This window comes from Hoplias malabaricus, chromosome 13 (genome assembly GCF_029633855.1).
Source record: "Hoplias malabaricus isolate fHopMal1 chromosome 13, fHopMal1.hap1, whole genome shotgun sequence".
In the NCBI taxonomy this organism is placed as follows: Eukaryota; Metazoa; Chordata; class Actinopteri; order Characiformes; family Erythrinidae; genus Hoplias; species Hoplias malabaricus.
Genome location: NC_089812.1, coordinates 34,160,562 through 34,180,952, shown reverse-complemented (window position 1 = coordinate 34,180,952; position 20,391 = coordinate 34,160,562). Strand labels below are relative to the sequence as shown.

Here is a 20,391-nt window from a genome sequence, read left to right as displayed (position 1 = left end):
AGGGTTTAAACAGCACAAGATTACTACACCTATTCTGAAACCATAAGGATTATTTTAGCCCACTCCCTTTTTTCAGAGAGGCACAGTGCAGAGAAACCAATCAGAAGAGAGTTTATTTAAATATATCTATCAGTCTTAAAGGCAAGAGGCTGGAAATATGTGCAGTAGGGAAAGCTTTTTTGAGTCTAGTACTCGACTACTCATGGACTTGACAAAGATGGTTCTGATTACAGCTGTAATTAATTGCCTTATATCTTTCATATTATAGAGTAATAATAATTAATAAATATAAGCCTGAAACTATCACCCTTAGTATTCGTATAAACGTTTAGTGGAACGCACTAAGTCTGTAAAAGTACTCGTATATATTTATTCCTGTGAACCAGAGTGAGTGAGAGTAGAATATTAATATTGGTGTGTAGTAGCAGAAACATTACTGTATGAGCTCCCATCCCCCACGTGCACTCACTGCCTGCATTCCGCCCTGCAGTGAGGCCTACAACGCGCATGCGCGCAGCCGTGAAGCCGGTGGGGGAAGGGGGCGCTAGCGAAGCGCTGGTGGAGCCTTTACTCAACGTTACAATCAGACACGGGAGCCCGAGCATGGGGGGGTGAGCGAGCGAGAGAGGGAGAGAGAAAAAAAAAGGAACAGACTGAACTGCTCTTTGTTTCTAGCTTAGCTTAGCTTAGCTGAAGAAAACGGGGGACCGGCGAAAGCGGAATTCAGACTGTAAGTGAGCAATAAACTTTTTAACCTTCACTCAATCACAACCACGCGAGAGTCTCTGGAAGTGGCGGAACGCGTATATTAAACGTGCACTTCATTTATTTCAAAAAGCACTTTGATTGCCGTCAGTTAGAGACCGACATTTCCAGTCGAGCCGCTCCGGTGGAGAACGTGAGGAATGAATGAGACGGTTCTTTTTGTAAATGTAACTCAGTTCGTACTGGGACGGAGCCAAAGGGACGGGAGGCGGGAGCGACCCGGCAACTTCACAAATTAAACATGCTCCACTTTCACCTTTCGCTCACCGCTTTAAAGCTCAAACCTCTTTATTCACAAACACAGACGATAATGGGGGAGGAGAGCGTGGCCCGCTGTGTAATACATACAGAATTTTCATGGTTTTATTTAACTTAAGTAACATGAGTTTGATCATGTATAGGCATTCCCAACTGCCCAACGAACGGTGAATTTAGTAACTTAAATGATTTGGGACACACACAGAGAGAGAGAGGGTAAACCTGCTCCCTAAATGTCGTTAGTTTCATGTTTTGTTTTCACAGCCGAGCGCTCAGGTCTCTCTCTCTCTCTCTCTCTCACTCTCTCTCTCTTTAAAAGCTGGGAGAACCAACATTTCAGGACTTAACACTTTAGAAAACAACTGCGATATTGAAACTAATAGAAATTAAAAATAAATATACATATATAAGTTCTTGGTTAAACTTTAATGAGACTGAACGTGGCCCGTGTTTGCGTTCAGTTCCACCTTAAATGTCGGCGCCAGAACGTAAGCTAAACGACGGTTGGGTTTAAGGTGGAACTGTTAATTGCGACTTTTTTTTTTTTTCCAAAAAGGCCACAATATGTGCTGTAGTTAACTTGGTCGTTAAACCGTATTTCGAATTTTGAACCAAGACCATGTAAGTTGTTTTCTGTTTGTTTTTTTACTCTAAATTTCAGTTGGTCAACTTACCGACTGTTCTCAACATTAACGTATCGCTAATTCTCAACATAAGAAACAATAAAAGACTCGACTGTGTAACTACGTTGTTTATATTTGGAATATTGATACCGTGGTTTGTGTTTCCTTAGTCAAAATGTATATGTTTTTAGGGCTTTTATGCAGCTTTTAAGGAAAAACGTTAACGTGATAGAAACACGAGTGGTCGGTGTTTTGCTGCCGGTTTAAACGTTCGTATAAATTTAATCATATTTCATGGTTTCTCTAAGTTCTGCAGAATTATGCTGCTACATTTACTTACTATTAACGTTAAAAATTAATGTATCCGGTTTTTATTTTGACTTAAGCAACACAGATATGATACAACATATGGCCCAAGCTAGAGAGGTGTCATTAGATTCAATGGAAGGGATCTTTAAACTCTTTCTAGAGTGACATCCAACAAAAAAAAAATGTGGAAACCAATGTTCACAGTTCTCAGTCAACAGTGTTTAAAATTGGTGCAAGTATTAAAACATGAGAAGGTTATTAAAGGGAAACAGAGATAGGCCTGTGAATGACATCAATGACCCAGTTTACATCTTGTCACATCATATGAATAGTACAGTAAATGGGTTACTATTCTGATAAAATATTTTTCATGTAAATTTACACCTGGTAGTTAAATGCATCTTTGGTTATTCGTACTGAAATACAATTGCAAATCCACTGGCTACATTGCAACCATATGTTTATTTGTTCAGCCTCTTCCCCTGCCATGCTGAAGATGCTATGAATCTTATTGTAGTGTCTGTTCAAATTTCCATTGTAAGCACAGATCATGTGCACAGTGATGTGCTTCACAGGGAGGAGGTTCTGTTTTCATATTGTCATTGTTCAGTCAAAAACATGTATCTCCATTTTTGTCCATTTTTATTTTACTACATGATTTGAACATAGCAGCGCTCCTTCACACTGTGTGGAAATTACGTGAAGATTGAACCAATATAAACTCTCCAGAATTACTCTGAATAGCATCTTTTTACACTGACTTTCATTGAAATTTAAGAAGGGTTTTATCCGTCTCCTGTAAAGTTGCTGTTTTGGGAGATAGGTGTTTTTGACTGGACCCTCTTACACGCCGATATTGCGGCTCAGCTATGTCTCTGACACACTCCAGAAGTGTTTGTGCAATCAAATTGGTATCTGTTTTATATGCGTTTGCATTTTTATGTGGTTTGGCCTTATATGGTCCTGATACTCAGGACAGATGGTGTGACCAAGTGTAAACGGGATTACAGTGCCAGCTTTAGCCATTTCTGTGTCAGGTATGTTCTCGCTGGAAATATTCTGCATGCCTTAGTCATAGGGCAGCGCATGCAGTACATACAGTACGATTCATTTGTGGCTCTGTTCACACATGGGCTAAATTTACCTGGAATCTGTAAAATGACATTAGCGGGATACAGTTCAGGACGAATATTGCATGTGTTTTCTGCTAAAGACCAGAAAATGTCTAGGTTCCCGAGCGTGTGTGGAAGGGGTCATAGAAAACACAACCCAGTTTGCCTTGAATGTACTGTATATTAAATTATAACATGAAAAACAAGTTGCTGGAAATTTGGGTGTAAAGGACTGTGAGAGAACTGTAAGTAATTAGCTGATTAAATAGTGATTTGTATATAGAAAATCAAAACAAAATATAGCCCTAACGTCTTTCACATGTAGTAGTCCGTTATAAATCGTGGATAAATAAATATTCTTTTATGTGTTCATTAATGAAAATCAGATTTTTTTTGGCCATCATGATGTAGGTCTGGCAAAAATACACTATGTTTATTGTAATATGGCAAAATATTTTAGCTAATAACTTTAAAAAATTGTTTCACAGTATTTTAACACAATCGATTGGTATTGACACACACAAAAACCATGAAAAAAATTAATAAAATCATGATTAGTCAGTGTTTCTCTCACTGTGCTGCACTGTATAAATTATATTCAGTTAAAATTAATTGTGCTCCTATGTTTTGAAATCTGCAGTGTTTGTGTTTTGTTCTTTTGAACATTATGGTGTCAGTGGTAGGCCAAGAAAAGCCTATTACAAGATTCATATCAAGCTTCCCATTGTTATCATCGTGGTATGAAGTTTGTGTGATTTACCTTTTTTATACTAAAGTTTAAGCAGTAATATTGAGCTAATTTTGCAGTTTGTATTGTGTCTCAACTACAAGAGAATCTAGAAGTAGTATTTTAAAGTAGAAGCAAACGTATATTGCCATAAATTGCTGACAATTTGCACTTTCAAAGTCCTGGGAAAAAGCATTTTGTTTTGGTTGTATTTACATCATGTACTACTACAGTGAAATGGATTTTCACCTTTTTATTTAAAGTTGCTTTAAAACAAATGTACCCCCTTTTTTATATTCCACAGAACAGTGCTCTCATTCTCTCGCTCCTGCCGGCTCTGCTGAGAGATGTCCACTCCGGACCCCCCCATGGGAGGGACCCCTCGGCCCGGCCCTTCTCCAGGGCCTGGGCCCTCTCCAGGGGCCATGATGGGTCCTAGTCCTGGGCCTTCACCTGGCTCTGCTCATGGAATGATGGGCCCCAGCCCAGGGCCACCATCTTCAGGACATCCTCTACCTCCACAGGGTCCCTCTGGCTACCCTCAGGAAAACATGCATCAAATGCACAAGGTGAGGGAATAAATAAGATGGGTTACATGTGAATACCCAGTCTGTGATTTTGTTTTTCTTCTTCTTCTTCTTATTATTATTATTATTATTAATGAAAAAAATGTGTTTGTTGCCATCATAGGAGAAAAAAACAATAATGCTATAAATTGGCGTTAAGGTATAATTAAGGGATATAATTTAATTCTAGTCATTTATATAAGCTTGTTAACTTTTTATAAATCAGCTTTGGCCTGCATGATATTGTCTCGGAGTTATGTAACACTCTAATGCCTTACAGTATGTCATCACTTTCCAAAGAAAAATATCTCAGGAGAAAATATAATGGGAGAAGGAATAAACCTTAACTTTCAGTAGAAGACAGTGTAAAAATATTTTATTCCAAGTATTTTTGGAACATTTTAATTGGTCTGTTCATCATAAAATGTTCACACATTTTGAAGGACAGCTGCTGCATTCAAATGATGTAGTAAACTAAAAATATCAGAAAATAGACATGCCTGTTTTTCTTTGGATAGTGGCAATATTAAACATATTAATCAACACTTGTTATTGTGGTTAAAGATTGGTCACAGTATTTTGGTAGGTATTTAACATTCACGGATTTCAGTGTTGCGTCCGTCTTTGGTTTTGTGTGAACATGATCCTGAAATCCTCTCCCTTCTTTACAGCCCATGGAGGGCATGCATGAGAAAGGCATCCCAGATGACCCACGCTATGGCCAGATGAAAGGCTTGGGTATGAGGCAGGGTACCCACAGCGGCATGGGACCTCCACCTAGCCCCATGGATCAACATTCTCAAGGTACGTAGTGGGCATGGAATGATTTAAACTAATAAACGATATATAAAAACAAACCGACACAATCATAGAACCATTTATGTGCCTCTAGGTCCAGCAACCTATAAATAGACATTTATATTAACAGTTATGCAATCTTAACTGCAATTTCATTTTATTTTATTTTATTTATTTATTTTTTTTTATTCTTTCAAGGCTAGCTCTTTTGTATGAGATGACATTCTGTTGTGTATATTTATATATTCACTTAGTTACATGGAAATGAGACGCAGAAATGTACATAATGCAGAAGTTATAGAATGTTATGTTGTGTATAAAAATGTATGACTGACTTTTATAATTTGATTGAGAATGCGTACTGTACTTACATTCTGTTTCTTCCATTTTTCTCTTTATTTACCTCTTCTGCCTATTTTCTGTAGGTTACCCCTCTCCTCTGGGTGGTTCTGAACATGCTCCTAGCCCTGTACCAGCTAACGGCCCACCCTCTGGCCCCATGATGCCCTCAGGCCCTGGTGGCGTCCCTATGGAGGGCAATGACCCCCAGGGTATGGGTCAGCAGAATCGAGGGGGAGGTCCTCCCCCAGGCCCAGGCTCAGGGCCTAGTGGTGGACCAACTGGTGCTGGTGGTCCGTGTAATGCTGGAGGACCTACGCCCTTCAACCAGAACCAGCTCCATCAGCTTCGTGCACAAATCATGGCCTACAAGATGCTGGCCCGTGGGCAGCCGCTTCCTGACCATCTGCAGATGGCTGTGCAGGGTAAACGGCCCATGACAGGCATGCAGCAGGGAATGCCCAACATGCCTCCAGCCTCAGGACCTGGAGCTGGCCCTCCGGGACCTGGAGGCCCTGGACCAGCAGGCACCAACTACAACAGACCACATGGTAAAAATCTGACAGAGTTGTTGTTCAGTTCTTTAATGCCCAGTTCCTGCACAAAAAATTGTTACACTGCAACAGGTTATTTGCAGTTTAGTGACACCTGCTGATTGAGGATGGTTTAGAGCTTGGTATAATGTCATCACGTATTAAAGCAATACAAAATCATTGAAATGTTCCATTGACTGGTAATCCATTGCTACTTCAGGCTAAGATTGATACTCAGATGATGCTGCAGTTTATTTCTAAAGTCTCAATACTTCATGTCAGAAGATGGGCAAAATCAGAATATTTCATTTTATTTGACTTTACTAGCCCTGTCTTCTTTAAGAGTTTGTGGGTTGGTAGGCACTCCAGATTCACAAAAGAATGTGTAAATGCTAGTCAAAAACCTTTAAACCGCTTAAACACACCATTGGGTTTTAGGTTCATGTTGATTTTTGCATGTTTAGTATTGAGTGGATCTTTGAAAACATCTTTTGTAATGTCTGAAGGAAAAATAGCATACGGGGTTGATCATCTTGCCACCTTTATTCCAGGAATGGTAGGACCAAACATGCCTCCTCCAGGACCCTCAGGTGTTCCGCCAGTAATGCAGGGACAACCTCCAAACGGCCCACCCAAGTCATGGCCAGATGGTGAGAAAGTAACCTGTAATATGTTTGCGATAAAATTATTGTGGATTCTACTTATAAGCTTCATTTTCCTTATTCCGCTTGAACAGACTCATCACTGAGTATTTACACTGAAATACACCATGCGGGAGTTTTTGCTACATAATTCTCCTATACCTAAAGACACTTTAAAATAATGTTCAATTTGTTTGCTTTCCAAGGGCCCATGGTAAATGCTGCTGCTCCAGCTAGTGCTCCTCAGAAGTTAATTCCTCCTCAGCCCACTGGTCGGCCTTCCCCTGCCCCTCCATCTGTACCACCAGCTGCTTCCCCTGTTATGCCCCCTCAGACACAGTCACCAGGACAGCCAGCACAGCCTCCTCCAATGATGCTGCACCCAAAACAGAACCGTATAACACCTATCCAGAAACCACGTGGGCTTGACCCTGTGGAGATACTACAGGAGAGGGAGTACAGGTAAGAGAGAACGGACACAGTGGTAAGACACACGTTGCCACCTTGCAATTGTTTATACTTTTTCATCCATCAAGTTTGGTATTGACCAGTAATACAGTCACTGCTATACGTTTTCAGACTGCAAGCGCGTATAGCTCATCGTATTCAGGATCTTGAGAACCTTCCAGGATCTCTTGCAGGTGACCTGAGGACCAAAGCTACAATCGAACTAAAGGCACTGAGACTCCTCAACTTCCAGAGACAAGTAAGATTTTAAATTTTAGCCACAATTTGCTCCACAATATGGGACTTAAATAGGTAGAGGTAATAACATCCATGTTCATTTCTCATCTTATCAGAAGTTATAGATTGTCTAGTTCTATCAGTAGACTATATATCTATTATTTAAACCAATATGGTGTATTTTCTCCTGCAGTTACGTCAGGAAGTGGTGGTGTGTATGCGACGTGACACAGCCCTGGAGACCGCACTCAATGCCAAGGCCTACAAGCGCAGCAAGAGGCAGTCCCTGCGTGAGGCTCGTATTACTGAGAAACTGGAGAAGCAACAAAAGATTGAGCAGGAGCGTAAACGCCGTCAGAAACACCAGGTACTGTGGTAAACAGGCAGATATTCATTATGCTTTCAAAAACATGACACAATGCACGTTTTAACAGTCTCTATATCTCTCTCTCTATCTTTCTCTTTCTATCTGTCTCTATGTATATCTGTGTGTGTGTGTGTGTGTGTGTATATGTGTGTATATATATATATATATATATATATCACTCTATCTATCTCTATCTCTCTTTCTATCTCTATGTATATCTATCTATCTACCTCTATGTATATCTATCTATATATCTATCTCTCTCTATCTATCTATCTATATGAGAGACATTTAGACATCTGAATGCTCTTGAAATTTAAACACCACTCTTCTTCTTCAGGAATATCTAAACAGTATCCTCCAGCATGCCAAGGACTTCAAGGAGTATCATCGCTCCATGACAGGAAAGATGCAGAAACTGACCAAAGCTGTAGCCACCTACCATGCCAACACCGAGCGGGAGCAGAAGAAGGAAAATGAGCGCATTGAGAAGGAGAGAATGCGGAGGCTGATGGTAAGGAAACAAAATGACACACTGTCAAAATGAGCTTTTCCTATACAGATTTATTTACACTTCTAATAAAAATTACTGTTTCTTTCTCAGGCAGAAGATGAGGAGGGTTACAGGAAGCTGATCGACCAGAAGAAGGACAAACGTCTGGCCTACCTGTTGCAGCAGACGGACGAGTACGTGGCCAACCTCACAGAACTTGTCCGTGCCCACAAAGCAGTCCAGGCGCTCAAGGAGAAAAAGAAAAAGAAAAAAAAGAAGGTAGCACTAACGTGTTAGTTAATTCCATCCTAGAGATTTAATTATTTTCTGTTCCTTGTGTTTCTTTTTTATAAAATATTTTTTGTTTGTTTCAGAAGACAGAGAATGGCGAAGTCGGGGCTTCTGCACTGGGACCAGATGGAGAGGTAAGATTTAAGATACATTTGTACCAACTTTATGGTAAGATTGTACTCATTTTATTAAAGTTCCAGAAACCGCTCTATTAATCTATTTTCTTCATGCTTTATTGACATTTTACACAAACGAAAATGAATCATTAATTGTTTAAAACAATTCTAATGTTTCTCCTTGTGCCCTAGCTCCTGGATGAGACCAGTCAGATGAGCGACCTGCCTGTGAAGGTCATTCATGTGGACAGTGGAAAGATCCTCACTGGCGTGGACGCTCCTAAAGCTGGTCAGCTGGAGACTTGGTTAGAGATGAACCCTGGGTAAGTGTGTGGGAGACGAAGGTTTATAACTAAATACAGTAATCCCTCGCTACTTCGCGATTCACCTTTCGTGGATTCGCTACTTCACTGGTTTTTTCAAGGGGGTTTATGGCCGCTATATCGCGGATATTGAGGGAAAATCTAGGAAAACCGGGAAAGACGTGTAAATTAAAAGTATTTTTTAAAATTATTTACATGTATTAGACTGGGCCTGTAGGTGACACAGTATATAATTTACAAGTATTTCTTACGTACAGTACGTGTATTGTTCATGTCCACATCCGAGTGAAATTTACTGACGCTAAATCACAGCTTAGGAATGATTGTATTAAAGAAACTGGTGGGACATCACATGTAGTTCCAGCTGAAAAACATTAGAGAACGACTGTTTAATGCAAAGAGTGTGTTGTTAACAGTAACAGGGAGGGTATTAAAAGTCCAAATACTTGTTAAATACATAAATATCTTTCCTCTACTTCGTGGAAATTCGTCATTCACGGGTGGTCTTGGAACGCATCCCCCGCGAAAAACGAGGGATCACTGTACAGCGCGTATATTAAATGAAGTATGTTCTGTTTTCCTACTGTATGATACTTATCAATTACATTTTCTTTTATCATCTTTCCGTAGGTATGAGGTTGCCCCACGTTCTGATAGTGAAGACAGTGGCTCAGACGAGGAAGAGGTACCATCAGTTTGTCTTTCACCTGTGTGGATAAAGATTTTAAAGAACTGAAGTTGTTTCCATCAGTGAAAGTCTGTGTATATTTTATAATAATATACTGGAATAAAATATGTAAACTCACCAAAGCTTAACAGACAAAACCGATACACATTATAAACTATGTACTGATCACAAAACAAACCCCAAAAAAATCTAACCTTCAACTTATCAAAGAAAAAACTGAACTGTAAAAGAACACAAGGTCTCTGCCACAAAAATATCCTCCAGTGTGTAATAGTGCATTATGGTATTTTATTGCACAACATAGACATAAAATTTAATACAAAGTCAACACTGATTCCTCATTATTAGAATTAACCGTTTCAAGCCCTTGTGGCTCTAATATTTTACTCTCTTATTAAAAATAAACCTTATTATTTACACACTTTTTATTCTGACCTCTGAAGGAGGAGGATGACGAACAGCAGCCCACTCAGGCTCCAGCTCAAACAGAAGAGAAAAAGAAAATTCCAGATCCTGACAGCGAGGACGTGTCTGAGTTCGATGCCCGCCACATTATTGAGTGAGTATCTTCTTCTGTGCATGTCAGTAGGTAGAATATGAAAATGCGCATGGAAAAAAAAAAACCTGGAAGGATAACAGTCAAAATTTGGGGGGGGAAAAAACCCAAATACAGGGGGTCCTTGACTTACGAAGTTGATCCGTTCCTACGTCGCGTTGCAAACCCATTTTCGGTGTAAGTCGGAACATACGTACGTAAATAACACACTGTAAGCACTTATCCTATCCTAACACCTATCCTCCTCGGTCCCGAGCCACGTAACCGTGTATTCTTCCGCCGCGCACACCACACACGAAGTTCACGTTACGACGTTTACGACGCAAAACCACTTAAGTTGAAACAAGGCTTTTTACAGTAAATGGGAGATGTGTCGTGAACACGAAACATCGTAACTCGGGACTGACATAACCCGAGGACCTCCTGTATTGCAAAAAGAGTTTTACGCTCTGATTAGGTGGAAGAGTTAGAATATAGACTTTTCAGTTGGTTTATAAATACTGTGCAATGCGACACAGCGCGCACTGGAGCTCCGGACTGATTTTAGTGCATGTGTGGAATATAATAGAGACACAGCAGTACTATGCAAAAGTCAGAGACCACACAGCATTTTACTTTACACTCAAAACCTTAAGAAAAATCTCTATACAACAGAAATGACACAGATGCTCAACAAAATAATATTAAATCAAATTTTTTAATATAAATGACCCACTCAGATCTCTCCCTCATTTCGATGCCATCCCTGATCACAGGGTCCTGCGTCATCTGAAGTTTATTCGCAAAAGTGCATTGGATGAAAACTAATTTTTTTAAACTGCCGATGTTTATTTATTACACAACATATGCGAACGTTTTAAAAGGAAACCCACCTATTGCTTGTTTGGTATAACAGTGATAGTCTTATCAAGATACCTCTCACTTAGTTCCTTTCCTTGCTGTTATCCACACAGCACAGCAAACTAATGAGCTATGTCTGACTGTTTAACTGGGATGAGATTCCAACCATTCATGTGTCGTTCATGTTTTGCAGTCATGCTAAACAGGATGTTGATGATGAGTACGGCAGTGCAGCATTCGCCATTGGCCTGCAGTCTTACTACTCTGTAGCTCACGCAGTCACTGAGAAAGTGGATAAACAGTCCTCACTCATGGTCAATGGAACACTCAAACAGTACCAGGTATGGTATGCACGGTAAACAGTGATTTTATAACTTACTGTAACATACTAGTTAATGCATAAACTTGTTTCTCTCTCTCTTTAAAACAGATTAAGGGTCTGGAGTGGCTAGTCTCACTGTACAACAATAATCTGAATGGCATTCTGGCTGATGAGATGGGCTTGGGAAAAACCATCCAGACCATTGCACTTATTACCTACCTCATGGAGTTGAAACGCATCAATGGACCATTCCTTATCATTGTACCCCTCTCGTGAGTATCTTTTTGGTATCCCTTGATTGATTTCTGTTTGTGCGCTTACCCACATCTGTTATTACTATTACTAGTGTATTTAATGTTTTGGGCACTTTACAAAAGCTTCTGAATCAGTCATCTGTTCAAGCTACTGTAATTGTGTGTTGTTTTTATTCACAGGACTCTGTCAAACTGGGTGTTAGAGTTTGATAAGTGGGCCCCATCTGTGGTAAAAGTATCATACAAGGTGATTAAAGCTGCATTTTTCTGAATAAATATTGCTAATTTATTTGGAATTTATTTATGATTTGGTCAATTCTGAAGTAGAGCTTTAGAGCTATGCTAAGTAAATCTGTTTCTTCCTGACATTCTCTCAGGGTTCTCCAGCAGCCAGGAGATCTTTTGTTCCTATTCTACGCAGTGGAAAGTTCAATGTGCTCCTCACGACTTACGAGTACATCATCAAAGACAAGCAAGTGCTAGCCAAGGTACCACACTTCAATACATTTAAATATGGGCCAGTGGTGGTCTGGTGTGTGTGTGAGGTATATGAGATTATATTTATATATTTGTTATCTCCCCTTCACTGAACTCTTGGAATGGTGGTTACTCACCAAAGTGAAGTGTTCAAAGTGTTGGCCTATTACTGTGAGATCACCAGTTTGATGCACTCAGCCATTTGAGGCCAGGAGTCCACACAATTTGCCTTGCCTTCTGAGTGTCTCTGCCCCTCACACGAGCACAGCAGGGGCGTCTGTTGGATGTTGCAACATATTTTGGCAGTCAGGGTTCTTCTCAAATGTGTTGAGCTGTCCAGTGTTGTTGCTGGACTTAAAAACATATAAGAAGGAGAAGAATTCTTTGTTCCTCATAATCACAGGCTCTCTCGATGGTTTTCTTTCTCTCAGATCCGCTGGAAATACATGATTGTAGATGAGGGTCACCGTATGAAAAATCATCACTGTAAACTGACTCAGGTTCTCAACACACACTACCTGGCCCCTAGGCGCCTGCTGCTTACTGGGACACCACTGCAGAACAAGCTACCAGAGCTGTGGGCCCTCCTGAACTTCCTGCTGCCTACCATTTTCAAAAGCTGCAGCACCTTTGAGCAGTGGTTCAATGCACCATTTGCCATGACTGGAGAAAAGGTAGCCATATTCACCATGTGTTGCAAATATTTTCAGAGTTCAGTGAGTGTTTGTATGTAAATAAGGGAAATTAGAAAATGGTAGGACTAGAGAAAATAGCACTAAAGGAATTTTAAAGGATTCAATTTAATGTTTACAGACACTTAATCCTGAAATATTTCAGCGTTTTTGTTCTTTTTGCACTTCCTCCTGTTTCACAGGTGGACCTTAACGAGGAAGAGACCATACTGATCATCCGCCGTCTGCACAAAGTGCTTCGCCCCTTCTTGCTTAGGAGACTCAAAAAGGAAGTAGAAGCACAACTGCCCGAGAAGGTCTGTAGTCTACATACGTTTGCGTTTATATGTTTTGTCTTCTTCCTCAAATGTAGCAGACTTCAAATATGATAATCAATATTCATCAAAATGATATACTATGGAAAATGTGTGTATTTAATGTATTAAGTGGGGTTCCAGAGCAGTGCAGTAATTTAAGCTTTGGCCCCGTCATCTGGAAATCACTGGTTTGGTCCCCATTGACGCCTCAGTAACTGAGTAATTAATGTGGAGACACCTGGGACAATGGTTTTTCACACATTTGTTTGCTGTGACCTGATGTGCTGATTTCTGTTCATAGGTGGAGTATGTGATTAAGTGTGACATGTCAGCTCTGCAGAGAGTGCTGTACAGGCACATGCAGGCTAAAGGAGTGCTTCTCACTGATGGCTCAGAGAAAGACAAGAAGGTATTTGTAATACCGCCTCCTGTTGGCTAATTGTTCATATGTTGCTGCATACAAAGAATGTATTTGAATATATATTTATATGTTTATTCATCACAGGGTAAAGGAGGCACGAAGACTCTCATGAATACCATTATGCAACTCAGGAAGATTTGTAACCACCCATACATGTTCCAGCACATTGAGGTAGTGCGGTCTCTTTTATCCTCTCTGCTTCTGTCTGTGTTTGTAAACTAGAAAATCTTTGCTCACACTATGGTTTGCTTCTTAGGAGTCCTTTTCTGAGCACTTGGGCTTCACAGGAGGAATTGTCCAGGGGTAAGTAAAAACAAGCACAGGCTTGATTTTTATTATGAGCTTTCTAAAGTCTATAAATAGACCTTTCTCCAGCCTGTGCGCTTAGTTTCTTTTGTGCCTCACTCTTTCCTTCCCCAGGCCAGACCTCTATCGTGCTTCAGGGAAGTTTGAGCTGCTTGACCGCATTCTGCCCAAACTGCGTGCCACCAACCACAAAGTGCTGCTCTTCTGTCAGATGACTTCCCTCATGACCATTATGGAGGACTACTTTGCATACCGCAATTTCAAGTACCTGCGACTGGATGGCGAGTACACGTTTTGTCCACTGTTTAATCTCATTCTTCAAGAACAGAACAATTTTGTGTAATTATAATTTTTTTCAATATTCTTGTAGGAACCACCAAGGCAGAGGACCGTGGCATGCTGCTGGCCAACTTTAACGACCCAGCCTCTCAGTATTTTATTTTCTTGTTGAGTACCCGAGCTGGTGGCCTGGGACTAAATCTGCAGTCTGCTGACACTGTGATCATTTTTGATAGTGACTGGAACCCCCATCAGGTACAGAGTACTGCAATTTTAGGATTTTATGTTGGAATTCGCTTCTACACTCAGCGGCTTCCAATAATTCAGTTTTTCCCCCACTCTAATGCAGGACTTGCAGGCTCAGGACCGTGCTCATCGCATTGGGCAGCAGAATGAGGTTCGTGTGCTGCGTCTATGCACTGTTAACAGTGTAGAGGAAAAGATCCTAGCAGCAGCCAAGTACAAACTCAATGTGGATCAGAAGGTCATCCAGGCTGGTATGTTTGACCAAAAGTCTTCCAGCCACGAGCGCAGAGCCTTCCTGCAGGCGATTCTGGAGCATGAGGAGCAGGATGAGGTATTAAAAAAAAAAAACACCTAGAGTACAATATATTTCTGCCCCTTTTCTGTTTTGATTGAACTTCCCATATTGTGGCATAAAGAAATATTTTGTTGATTTCCCCCCCCAACCCCACACACACCAGGAGGAAGATGAGGTGCCTGATGATGAAACAGTGAATCAGATGATTGCCAGAAGTGAAGAGGAGTTTGATCAGTTTATGGTGTGTACACACTGCTCATTCTTCTTAGCTGTAAACAGACAATTTAAACACATTTTTAAATGCTATACAAATCTACTGTCTTCATTCAAATCCTTTTCCTTTTCCACCTCCTCTTTCTTATGTCTTCACCCCCTGGCTATGTCCTCTTCAGCGCATGGATCTGGACCGGCGCCGAGAGGAAGCGCGAAACCCTAAACGAAGGCCTCGTCTGATGGAAGAGGATGAGCTGCCCACCTGGATCATGAAAGACGATGCAGAGGTAGAGAGACTGACCTGTGAGGAAGAGGAGGAGAAGATGTTTGGTCGTGGGTCACGTCAGAGGAAGGAGGTGGACTACAGTGACTCACTTACTGAAAAACAGTGGCTTAAGGTGAGATTTATATATATGAGAGTCATAGGATAGTAAAATATTCAGAACATATTTATGCACACTGAATATGGCATAGATTTTGGGGGTCACTTTGGCCTTGTTCATGAGTCGGCACAGAGACGCTGCATTTTGATCTCTCAAACTTTCTTCAGAGGTGGTTTAAAACACGTCACATCTTTAGTGTGAATGGCAAGGCGTCCTGGTGCATCATAGACAGCAACAAATTAACCACTCCTCTTCTGTTCATTCCTAAGTTGGAATATGTTTCAGTATATTTTTTTGGTTCAGCTCCATTGTCTTTCATTTTACAGACAAACAAGGAAAAGTTCTTTAAATACTCATTTAGAATATTGTACATTTCTCTTCTCAGGCCATAGAGGAAGGCACACTAGAGGAAATTGAAGAGGAAGTACGGCACAAAAAGACAACCCGGAAGAGGAAGCGGGACCGCGACCTCGACCTCCCAGGCCCAGCCACGCCCAGCTCTAGCAGTGGAAGAAACAGAGACAAAGACGAGGACAGTAAGAAACAGAAGAAACGAGGCAGGCCTCCTGCTGAGAAACTCTCTCCCAATCCGTCTTCTCTCACCAAGAAGATGAAGAAAATTGTTGACACTGTGATCAAGTATAAGGACAGGTATATAACCCCACCCAACTTGTCGGTGCATGTTAAATTTCTGTTTAGAACCATGCCCTTATAAAGAAGTTGCACTTTTTTGGTGTGCTTAATTTATCTTTATTTTACCTTGATTTTCAACAGCAACGGCAGGCAGTTGAGCGAAGTCTTCATTCAGCTGCCATCTCGCAAAGAGCTGCCTGAGTACTATGAGCTCATCCGCAAACCTGTGGACTTCCGCAAGATTAAGGTAACTTTCTAGAATGTTTGGAGGGGCAGCTTTTCGGATGGATGTGTGTTTGGTTTTATTTCTTTTAACAAAAAAGTATGTTTGTGAGAATACTGCGAAAAACAAATTCAATATTTAAACCTCTGCAACTCTGAAACCCTAGGCCTGCTGTTCAGTTCTTCACACTCATAACTACAGTACTCAAATATTACTTTCATAAGGATTCCTCATAATCCATAGTTTTACTACGACTGCAGAATAATAAACCACAGAATAAAACTATGGGCAACAGCATGTAAACCCTTCAACTGCAACATTGATGGTTAAATCTTATCATTCATTCATTGTCTGTAAGCTGTCTGGCGTCAGTCCTTCACAGGGCAACACACACACACACAATTGCTCACACATTCATACCTACAGGCACTTTTTTTGAGTCACCAATCCACTTAACAACATGTGTTTTTGGACCGTGGGAGGAAACCGGAGCATCCGGAGGAAACCCACGCAGACACAGGGAGAACACACCACACTCCTCACAGACAGTCACCTGGAGGAAACCCACGCAGACACAGAGAGAACACACCACACTCCACACAAACAGTCACCCGGAGGAAACCCACGCAGACACAGGGAGAACACACCACACTCCTCACAGACAGTCACCCGGAGGAAACCCACGCAGACACAGGGAGAACACACCACACTCCTCACAGACAGTCAGTTGGAGCGGAACTTGAACCCAGAACCTCCAGGTCCCTGGAGTTGTGTGACTGTAACACTACCTGCTGCACCACCATGCTGCCTAAATCTTATCTCATTTTTATAAAATTTTAATGTAAATAATTGTTACATCGTTTATCCTAAATGGTGGAATGTACCCATGATGATAATGCGGGTGTCAAGCTAAGTTCAGTGCAAAGACAACAGAAACAAAACGCTGGATTCAAAAAAATAGCTTTACACCAGAATTTATTTGTCAGAGTGTAAGAGTTTATTCACGTATAGGAAAATAACAAAAACTAAATTCACAAAAGAGGGCAGAGTAGTGTCACCTGGAATATAACTGTGGACAGCAGCTAAGAAAAGAAAATTATATAATGACCAAAGATTAAGCAAAATAATTAGCTCTACCTAAAGGGCAATGCACAAGTAGCGTCCACCTTCTCACCTAGTGTGTGTGTGTGTGTGGACACAGTTATTCTGCATGTTGGAATGGATATGTACACAGGCTGCCCTGCCATCATCCATCCATGGCAAACATCAGCTCTCCCACTTGCATCGGGTCTCAAAAAAAAAAAAAAATAGCAGCACAACTCCAACTTAAAAAGTAGACAACAGATGTTAATCGACACCCACCCGTCCCCTGCACACAGGTCGTCAAATGGAAAGCCACACCCACCCCCAGGAAAGATGGATTCTCTGGGATTGGATGTAGTAATTTAAATCTTTAACACAGTTGCCTTTTGTCTCTGTGCAGGAGCGTATTAGGATTCATAAGTATCGCAGTCTGAACGACCTGGAGAAAGATGTCATGCAGCTTTGCTCGAACGCTCAGATCTACAACCTGGAGGGTTCACTGGTAAGAGCTTTCACTTGGGCCACTTCTGTAGAGTATTAACTACAAATGCTACACACAGACTTCACTAAAAGATATAGGCCAGGTACTGGTTCTTAGCAGCAGTATTTAAAGTTAATTTGATCAGTCCTCTTGTAATCACCTGACGGACTACATCAGGCACAAGGGGTTCACCCAGGATAGAGTGCCAGTCTGTATCTGGGCATACACACATACAGATATTCATTCACATGGGAGGAAACCAGAGACCCTGGAAACCCTTGCAGACACTGGGAGTACATGAAAACTTCACCCAGATGCGACTCGAATTCAACCTGCTATCAACGTGCTATCCACCAAGCCACGGCGCCAGCACAATCTCACTCACCCATGATTGTGTTTCAGATTTACGAAGACTCCATCGTGCTGCAGTCTGTGTTCACCAGTGTGAGGCAGAAGATTGAAAAGGAAGAGGAGAGCGAGGGGGAGGAGAGCGAGGAAGAGGAGGAGGAGGCAGAGGAAGGTTCTGAGTCTGAATGTGAGAATCATTGTACTGTAAGATGATTGAGAATCGGAGCACGAGTGAGAGAGTGTGGTAAATAAATCGTTTGTTTTTCAGCGCGCTCAGTGAAGGTGAAAATCAAGCTGAGCCGGAAGGAAAAGGCAGAGCGAGGAAAAGGCAGGAGGAGAACCGGACGAAGCTCGCGCCCCAAACCTGTGGTCAGTGATGATGACAGTGAGGAGGAGCAGGAAGAGGTAATACATGGTCGTAAAAGGGATGCACCGATACCACTTTTTTCCCTTCCGATACCGATATTTATATTTATATATTTCACGTTCAAGTGCCGACAGTCTTTTAAACCTTATTCCTTGAATTAGTAAGAAATAACATGTTTTCTGACGATCAATAAACACAAGTTAGGAACTCAAATTCCACTGTAGTTATTTGTTTGACACTTTCATATCGCTGCTGCTTAGACTTTAATTATTTACATGTATTAGACTGGGCCTGACAAAATACACAAGGTCCATCATTTACAAGTGTTTATTACGTACAGTACATGTGTTGTTCATGTCCACATCCGAGTGAAATTTACTGACGCTAAATCACAGCTTAGGAATGACTCTATTAAAGAAACTGGTGGGACATCACATGTAGTTCCAGCTTACATAAAAATATCTTTCCTCTACTTCGTGGAAATTCTATTTTCGTGGGGGGTCTTGGAACGCGTTCCTCGCGAAAAAAACGAGGGATCACTGTCCACAATGCTTGCATAGGCCCAGATGATGCCCTATGAGTTGAGTTTGTGGGGTTTTTTTTAGATTATATCTGAGTAGGAATGACTTAAAAAGACAAATGTGCCTTTGCAGATTCACTCAGCTTTTTATTTGTCCCCTGGGACTTTTGCTAAAAAGTAAATAAAGTCACATAAAGGAGTATTTCTCATTATAAACACTGGAAATATGCAGAATGTTTCATCCCGTACGCATGTCCTAATCCTCCTTCATTTTATTCTCACAGGAGCATTCTGCCAGTGGCAGCGAGGAAGATTAAACACTCAGACGGGTTTTCTTGACGCCTGTTGAAGACTCTGATCCAGATATTGTTTTTGCTTTCTTTATGTTGACCAGACCAACCCAGTGGGGGCCTACTTTAATCCTGAATACACAGATTTTAGTGATTAAATTGTATCAATAACGATTAAGTTAAATTTCTAGTGCAGGTTTCTTCGGACACAGATTAGGCGCCGGGTAATGAAGTTTTTAAATGGAGGAATTCTCATAAACGGAATAATGCAGTCCAGCCTTAATCTGTGTCTCAGAAACCCAGACTGTATGATTAAAATATATTTAAGCAAGCATTCCCGGTTTATATATAGTACGACTGTTTTGTTTTCTGCCTTGTTTTTTTGTTTATTTCCTTTTTGAACGTGATGTTGAAAGTGGCATTGATGGCTGACCAGACTGTGGACCATAGGGAGAATTTCTTTGACTGATCTTAGGTGAATTGGTTGTTTATTTTTCTGACCTCACTGTCGTTTCGAGCAGTGTGTGAAAGTTGCCGCTGCGTGTTTCTTTAAATCCGCTCCAGTGCATGTCATGAATCTGTAGAAGAGCTGCGTGGGTTTGTTATTCTCTTTACTTCTTTTCTGTCTCTGCATTTCTTCCGTAAGGTTAATTTAAGATTATTAGCGGGATCAAGGTACTTCCTCCCTTTTTAAGTACTGTGTCGGTGTCACTGGATTTCAAGAAGTATAATAAAGGCATCTCACTAAAGCTCTTGGGATGTGTGTGTATTTATTGTGCTGCAAAATGCATATTCACGTTTGTGGTGTGAGAGAGAAGTACAGAGATGTGTATCCTTAAATGGCTCAAATTCCCTTAAGTTTTAGATTGTCTTCCCAAATCTGACACTAGATGGCGCTCTTAAGTCTTAATGCGGGTTTTCTGGTAGCACTTTTTTCAGTGTTAATTTCACAGATTGAGGCGGGCCACACTACGACATATAACTCATATTTTTACAGTGATTCAGTTTTGTTTTGAGGAAGCACTTCTGAACGGAGCTGCGTCATATATATTTCTCTGAGGCGCTTCATCAGTCCACATTTTAAAGCACTCACTCTCCCAAATGTCCCTCCTTTAGCCTGCAATAGTTTTTAAGGCTGTGAACACATTTAAGGAAGCAAACCTGGCTCATCAGACTTTGAAATATTACCACTTTTGAATTTGTAGCACTGAATTTTGTTTACACTGAAATTAT

General features: G+C 41.0%; 1 protein-coding gene across 2 annotated transcripts; it reads left to right on the top strand.

The window, feature by feature from the left end:
* The first annotated feature begins 568 nt into the window (after nucleotides 1-568).
* smarca4a (SWI/SNF related, matrix associated, actin dependent regulator of chromatin, subfamily a, member 4a) lies at nucleotides 569-19,891 on the top strand. Of its 2 annotated transcripts, none has more exons than XM_066641833.1 (34): nucleotides 569-730; nucleotides 4,099-4,363; nucleotides 5,032-5,164; nucleotides 5,584-6,048; nucleotides 6,582-6,680; nucleotides 6,878-7,133; nucleotides 7,251-7,377; nucleotides 7,549-7,722; nucleotides 8,063-8,236; nucleotides 8,327-8,494; nucleotides 8,593-8,640; nucleotides 8,815-8,945; nucleotides 9,576-9,630; nucleotides 10,077-10,192; nucleotides 11,223-11,370; nucleotides 11,460-11,623; nucleotides 11,786-11,852; nucleotides 11,983-12,093; nucleotides 12,514-12,756; nucleotides 12,957-13,070; nucleotides 13,372-13,479; nucleotides 13,576-13,662; nucleotides 13,748-13,794; nucleotides 13,912-14,078; nucleotides 14,168-14,331; nucleotides 14,426-14,653; nucleotides 14,781-14,858; nucleotides 15,010-15,228; nucleotides 15,599-15,864; nucleotides 15,988-16,093; nucleotides 17,553-17,654; nucleotides 18,036-18,168; nucleotides 18,250-18,386; nucleotides 19,153-19,891. In XM_066641833.1, exons 2-34 carry the CDS (start codon nucleotides 4,142-4,144, stop codon nucleotides 19,183-19,185), a joined length of 4,890 nt encoding a protein of 1,629 aa, XP_066497930.1. In that variant the 5' UTR covers nucleotides 569-730; nucleotides 4,099-4,141; the 3' UTR covers nucleotides 19,186-19,891. The 2 variants fall into 2 exon arrangements, with proteins under 2 accessions (XP_066497930.1, XP_066497929.1); XM_066641832.1 differs by having other exon boundaries at nucleotides 8,590-8,640.
* The last annotated feature ends 500 nt before the right edge of the window (nucleotides 19,892-20,391 follow it).

Bases quoted from the DNA above. Each gene is read 5' to 3' on its own strand.
- smarca4a (XM_066641832.1), top strand. From the start codon at position 4,142: ATGTCCACTCCGGACCCCCCCATGGGAGGGACCCCTCGGCCCGGCCCT. The intron at 7,723-8,062 runs GTACTGTGGTAA...CTTCTTCTTCAG, and splicing joins AACGCCGTCAGAAACACCAG to GAATATCTAAACAGTATCCT. The intron at 8,641-8,814 runs GTAAGATTTAAG...CTTGTGCCCTAG, and splicing joins CACTGGGACCAGATGGAGAG to CTCCTGGATGAGACCAGTCA.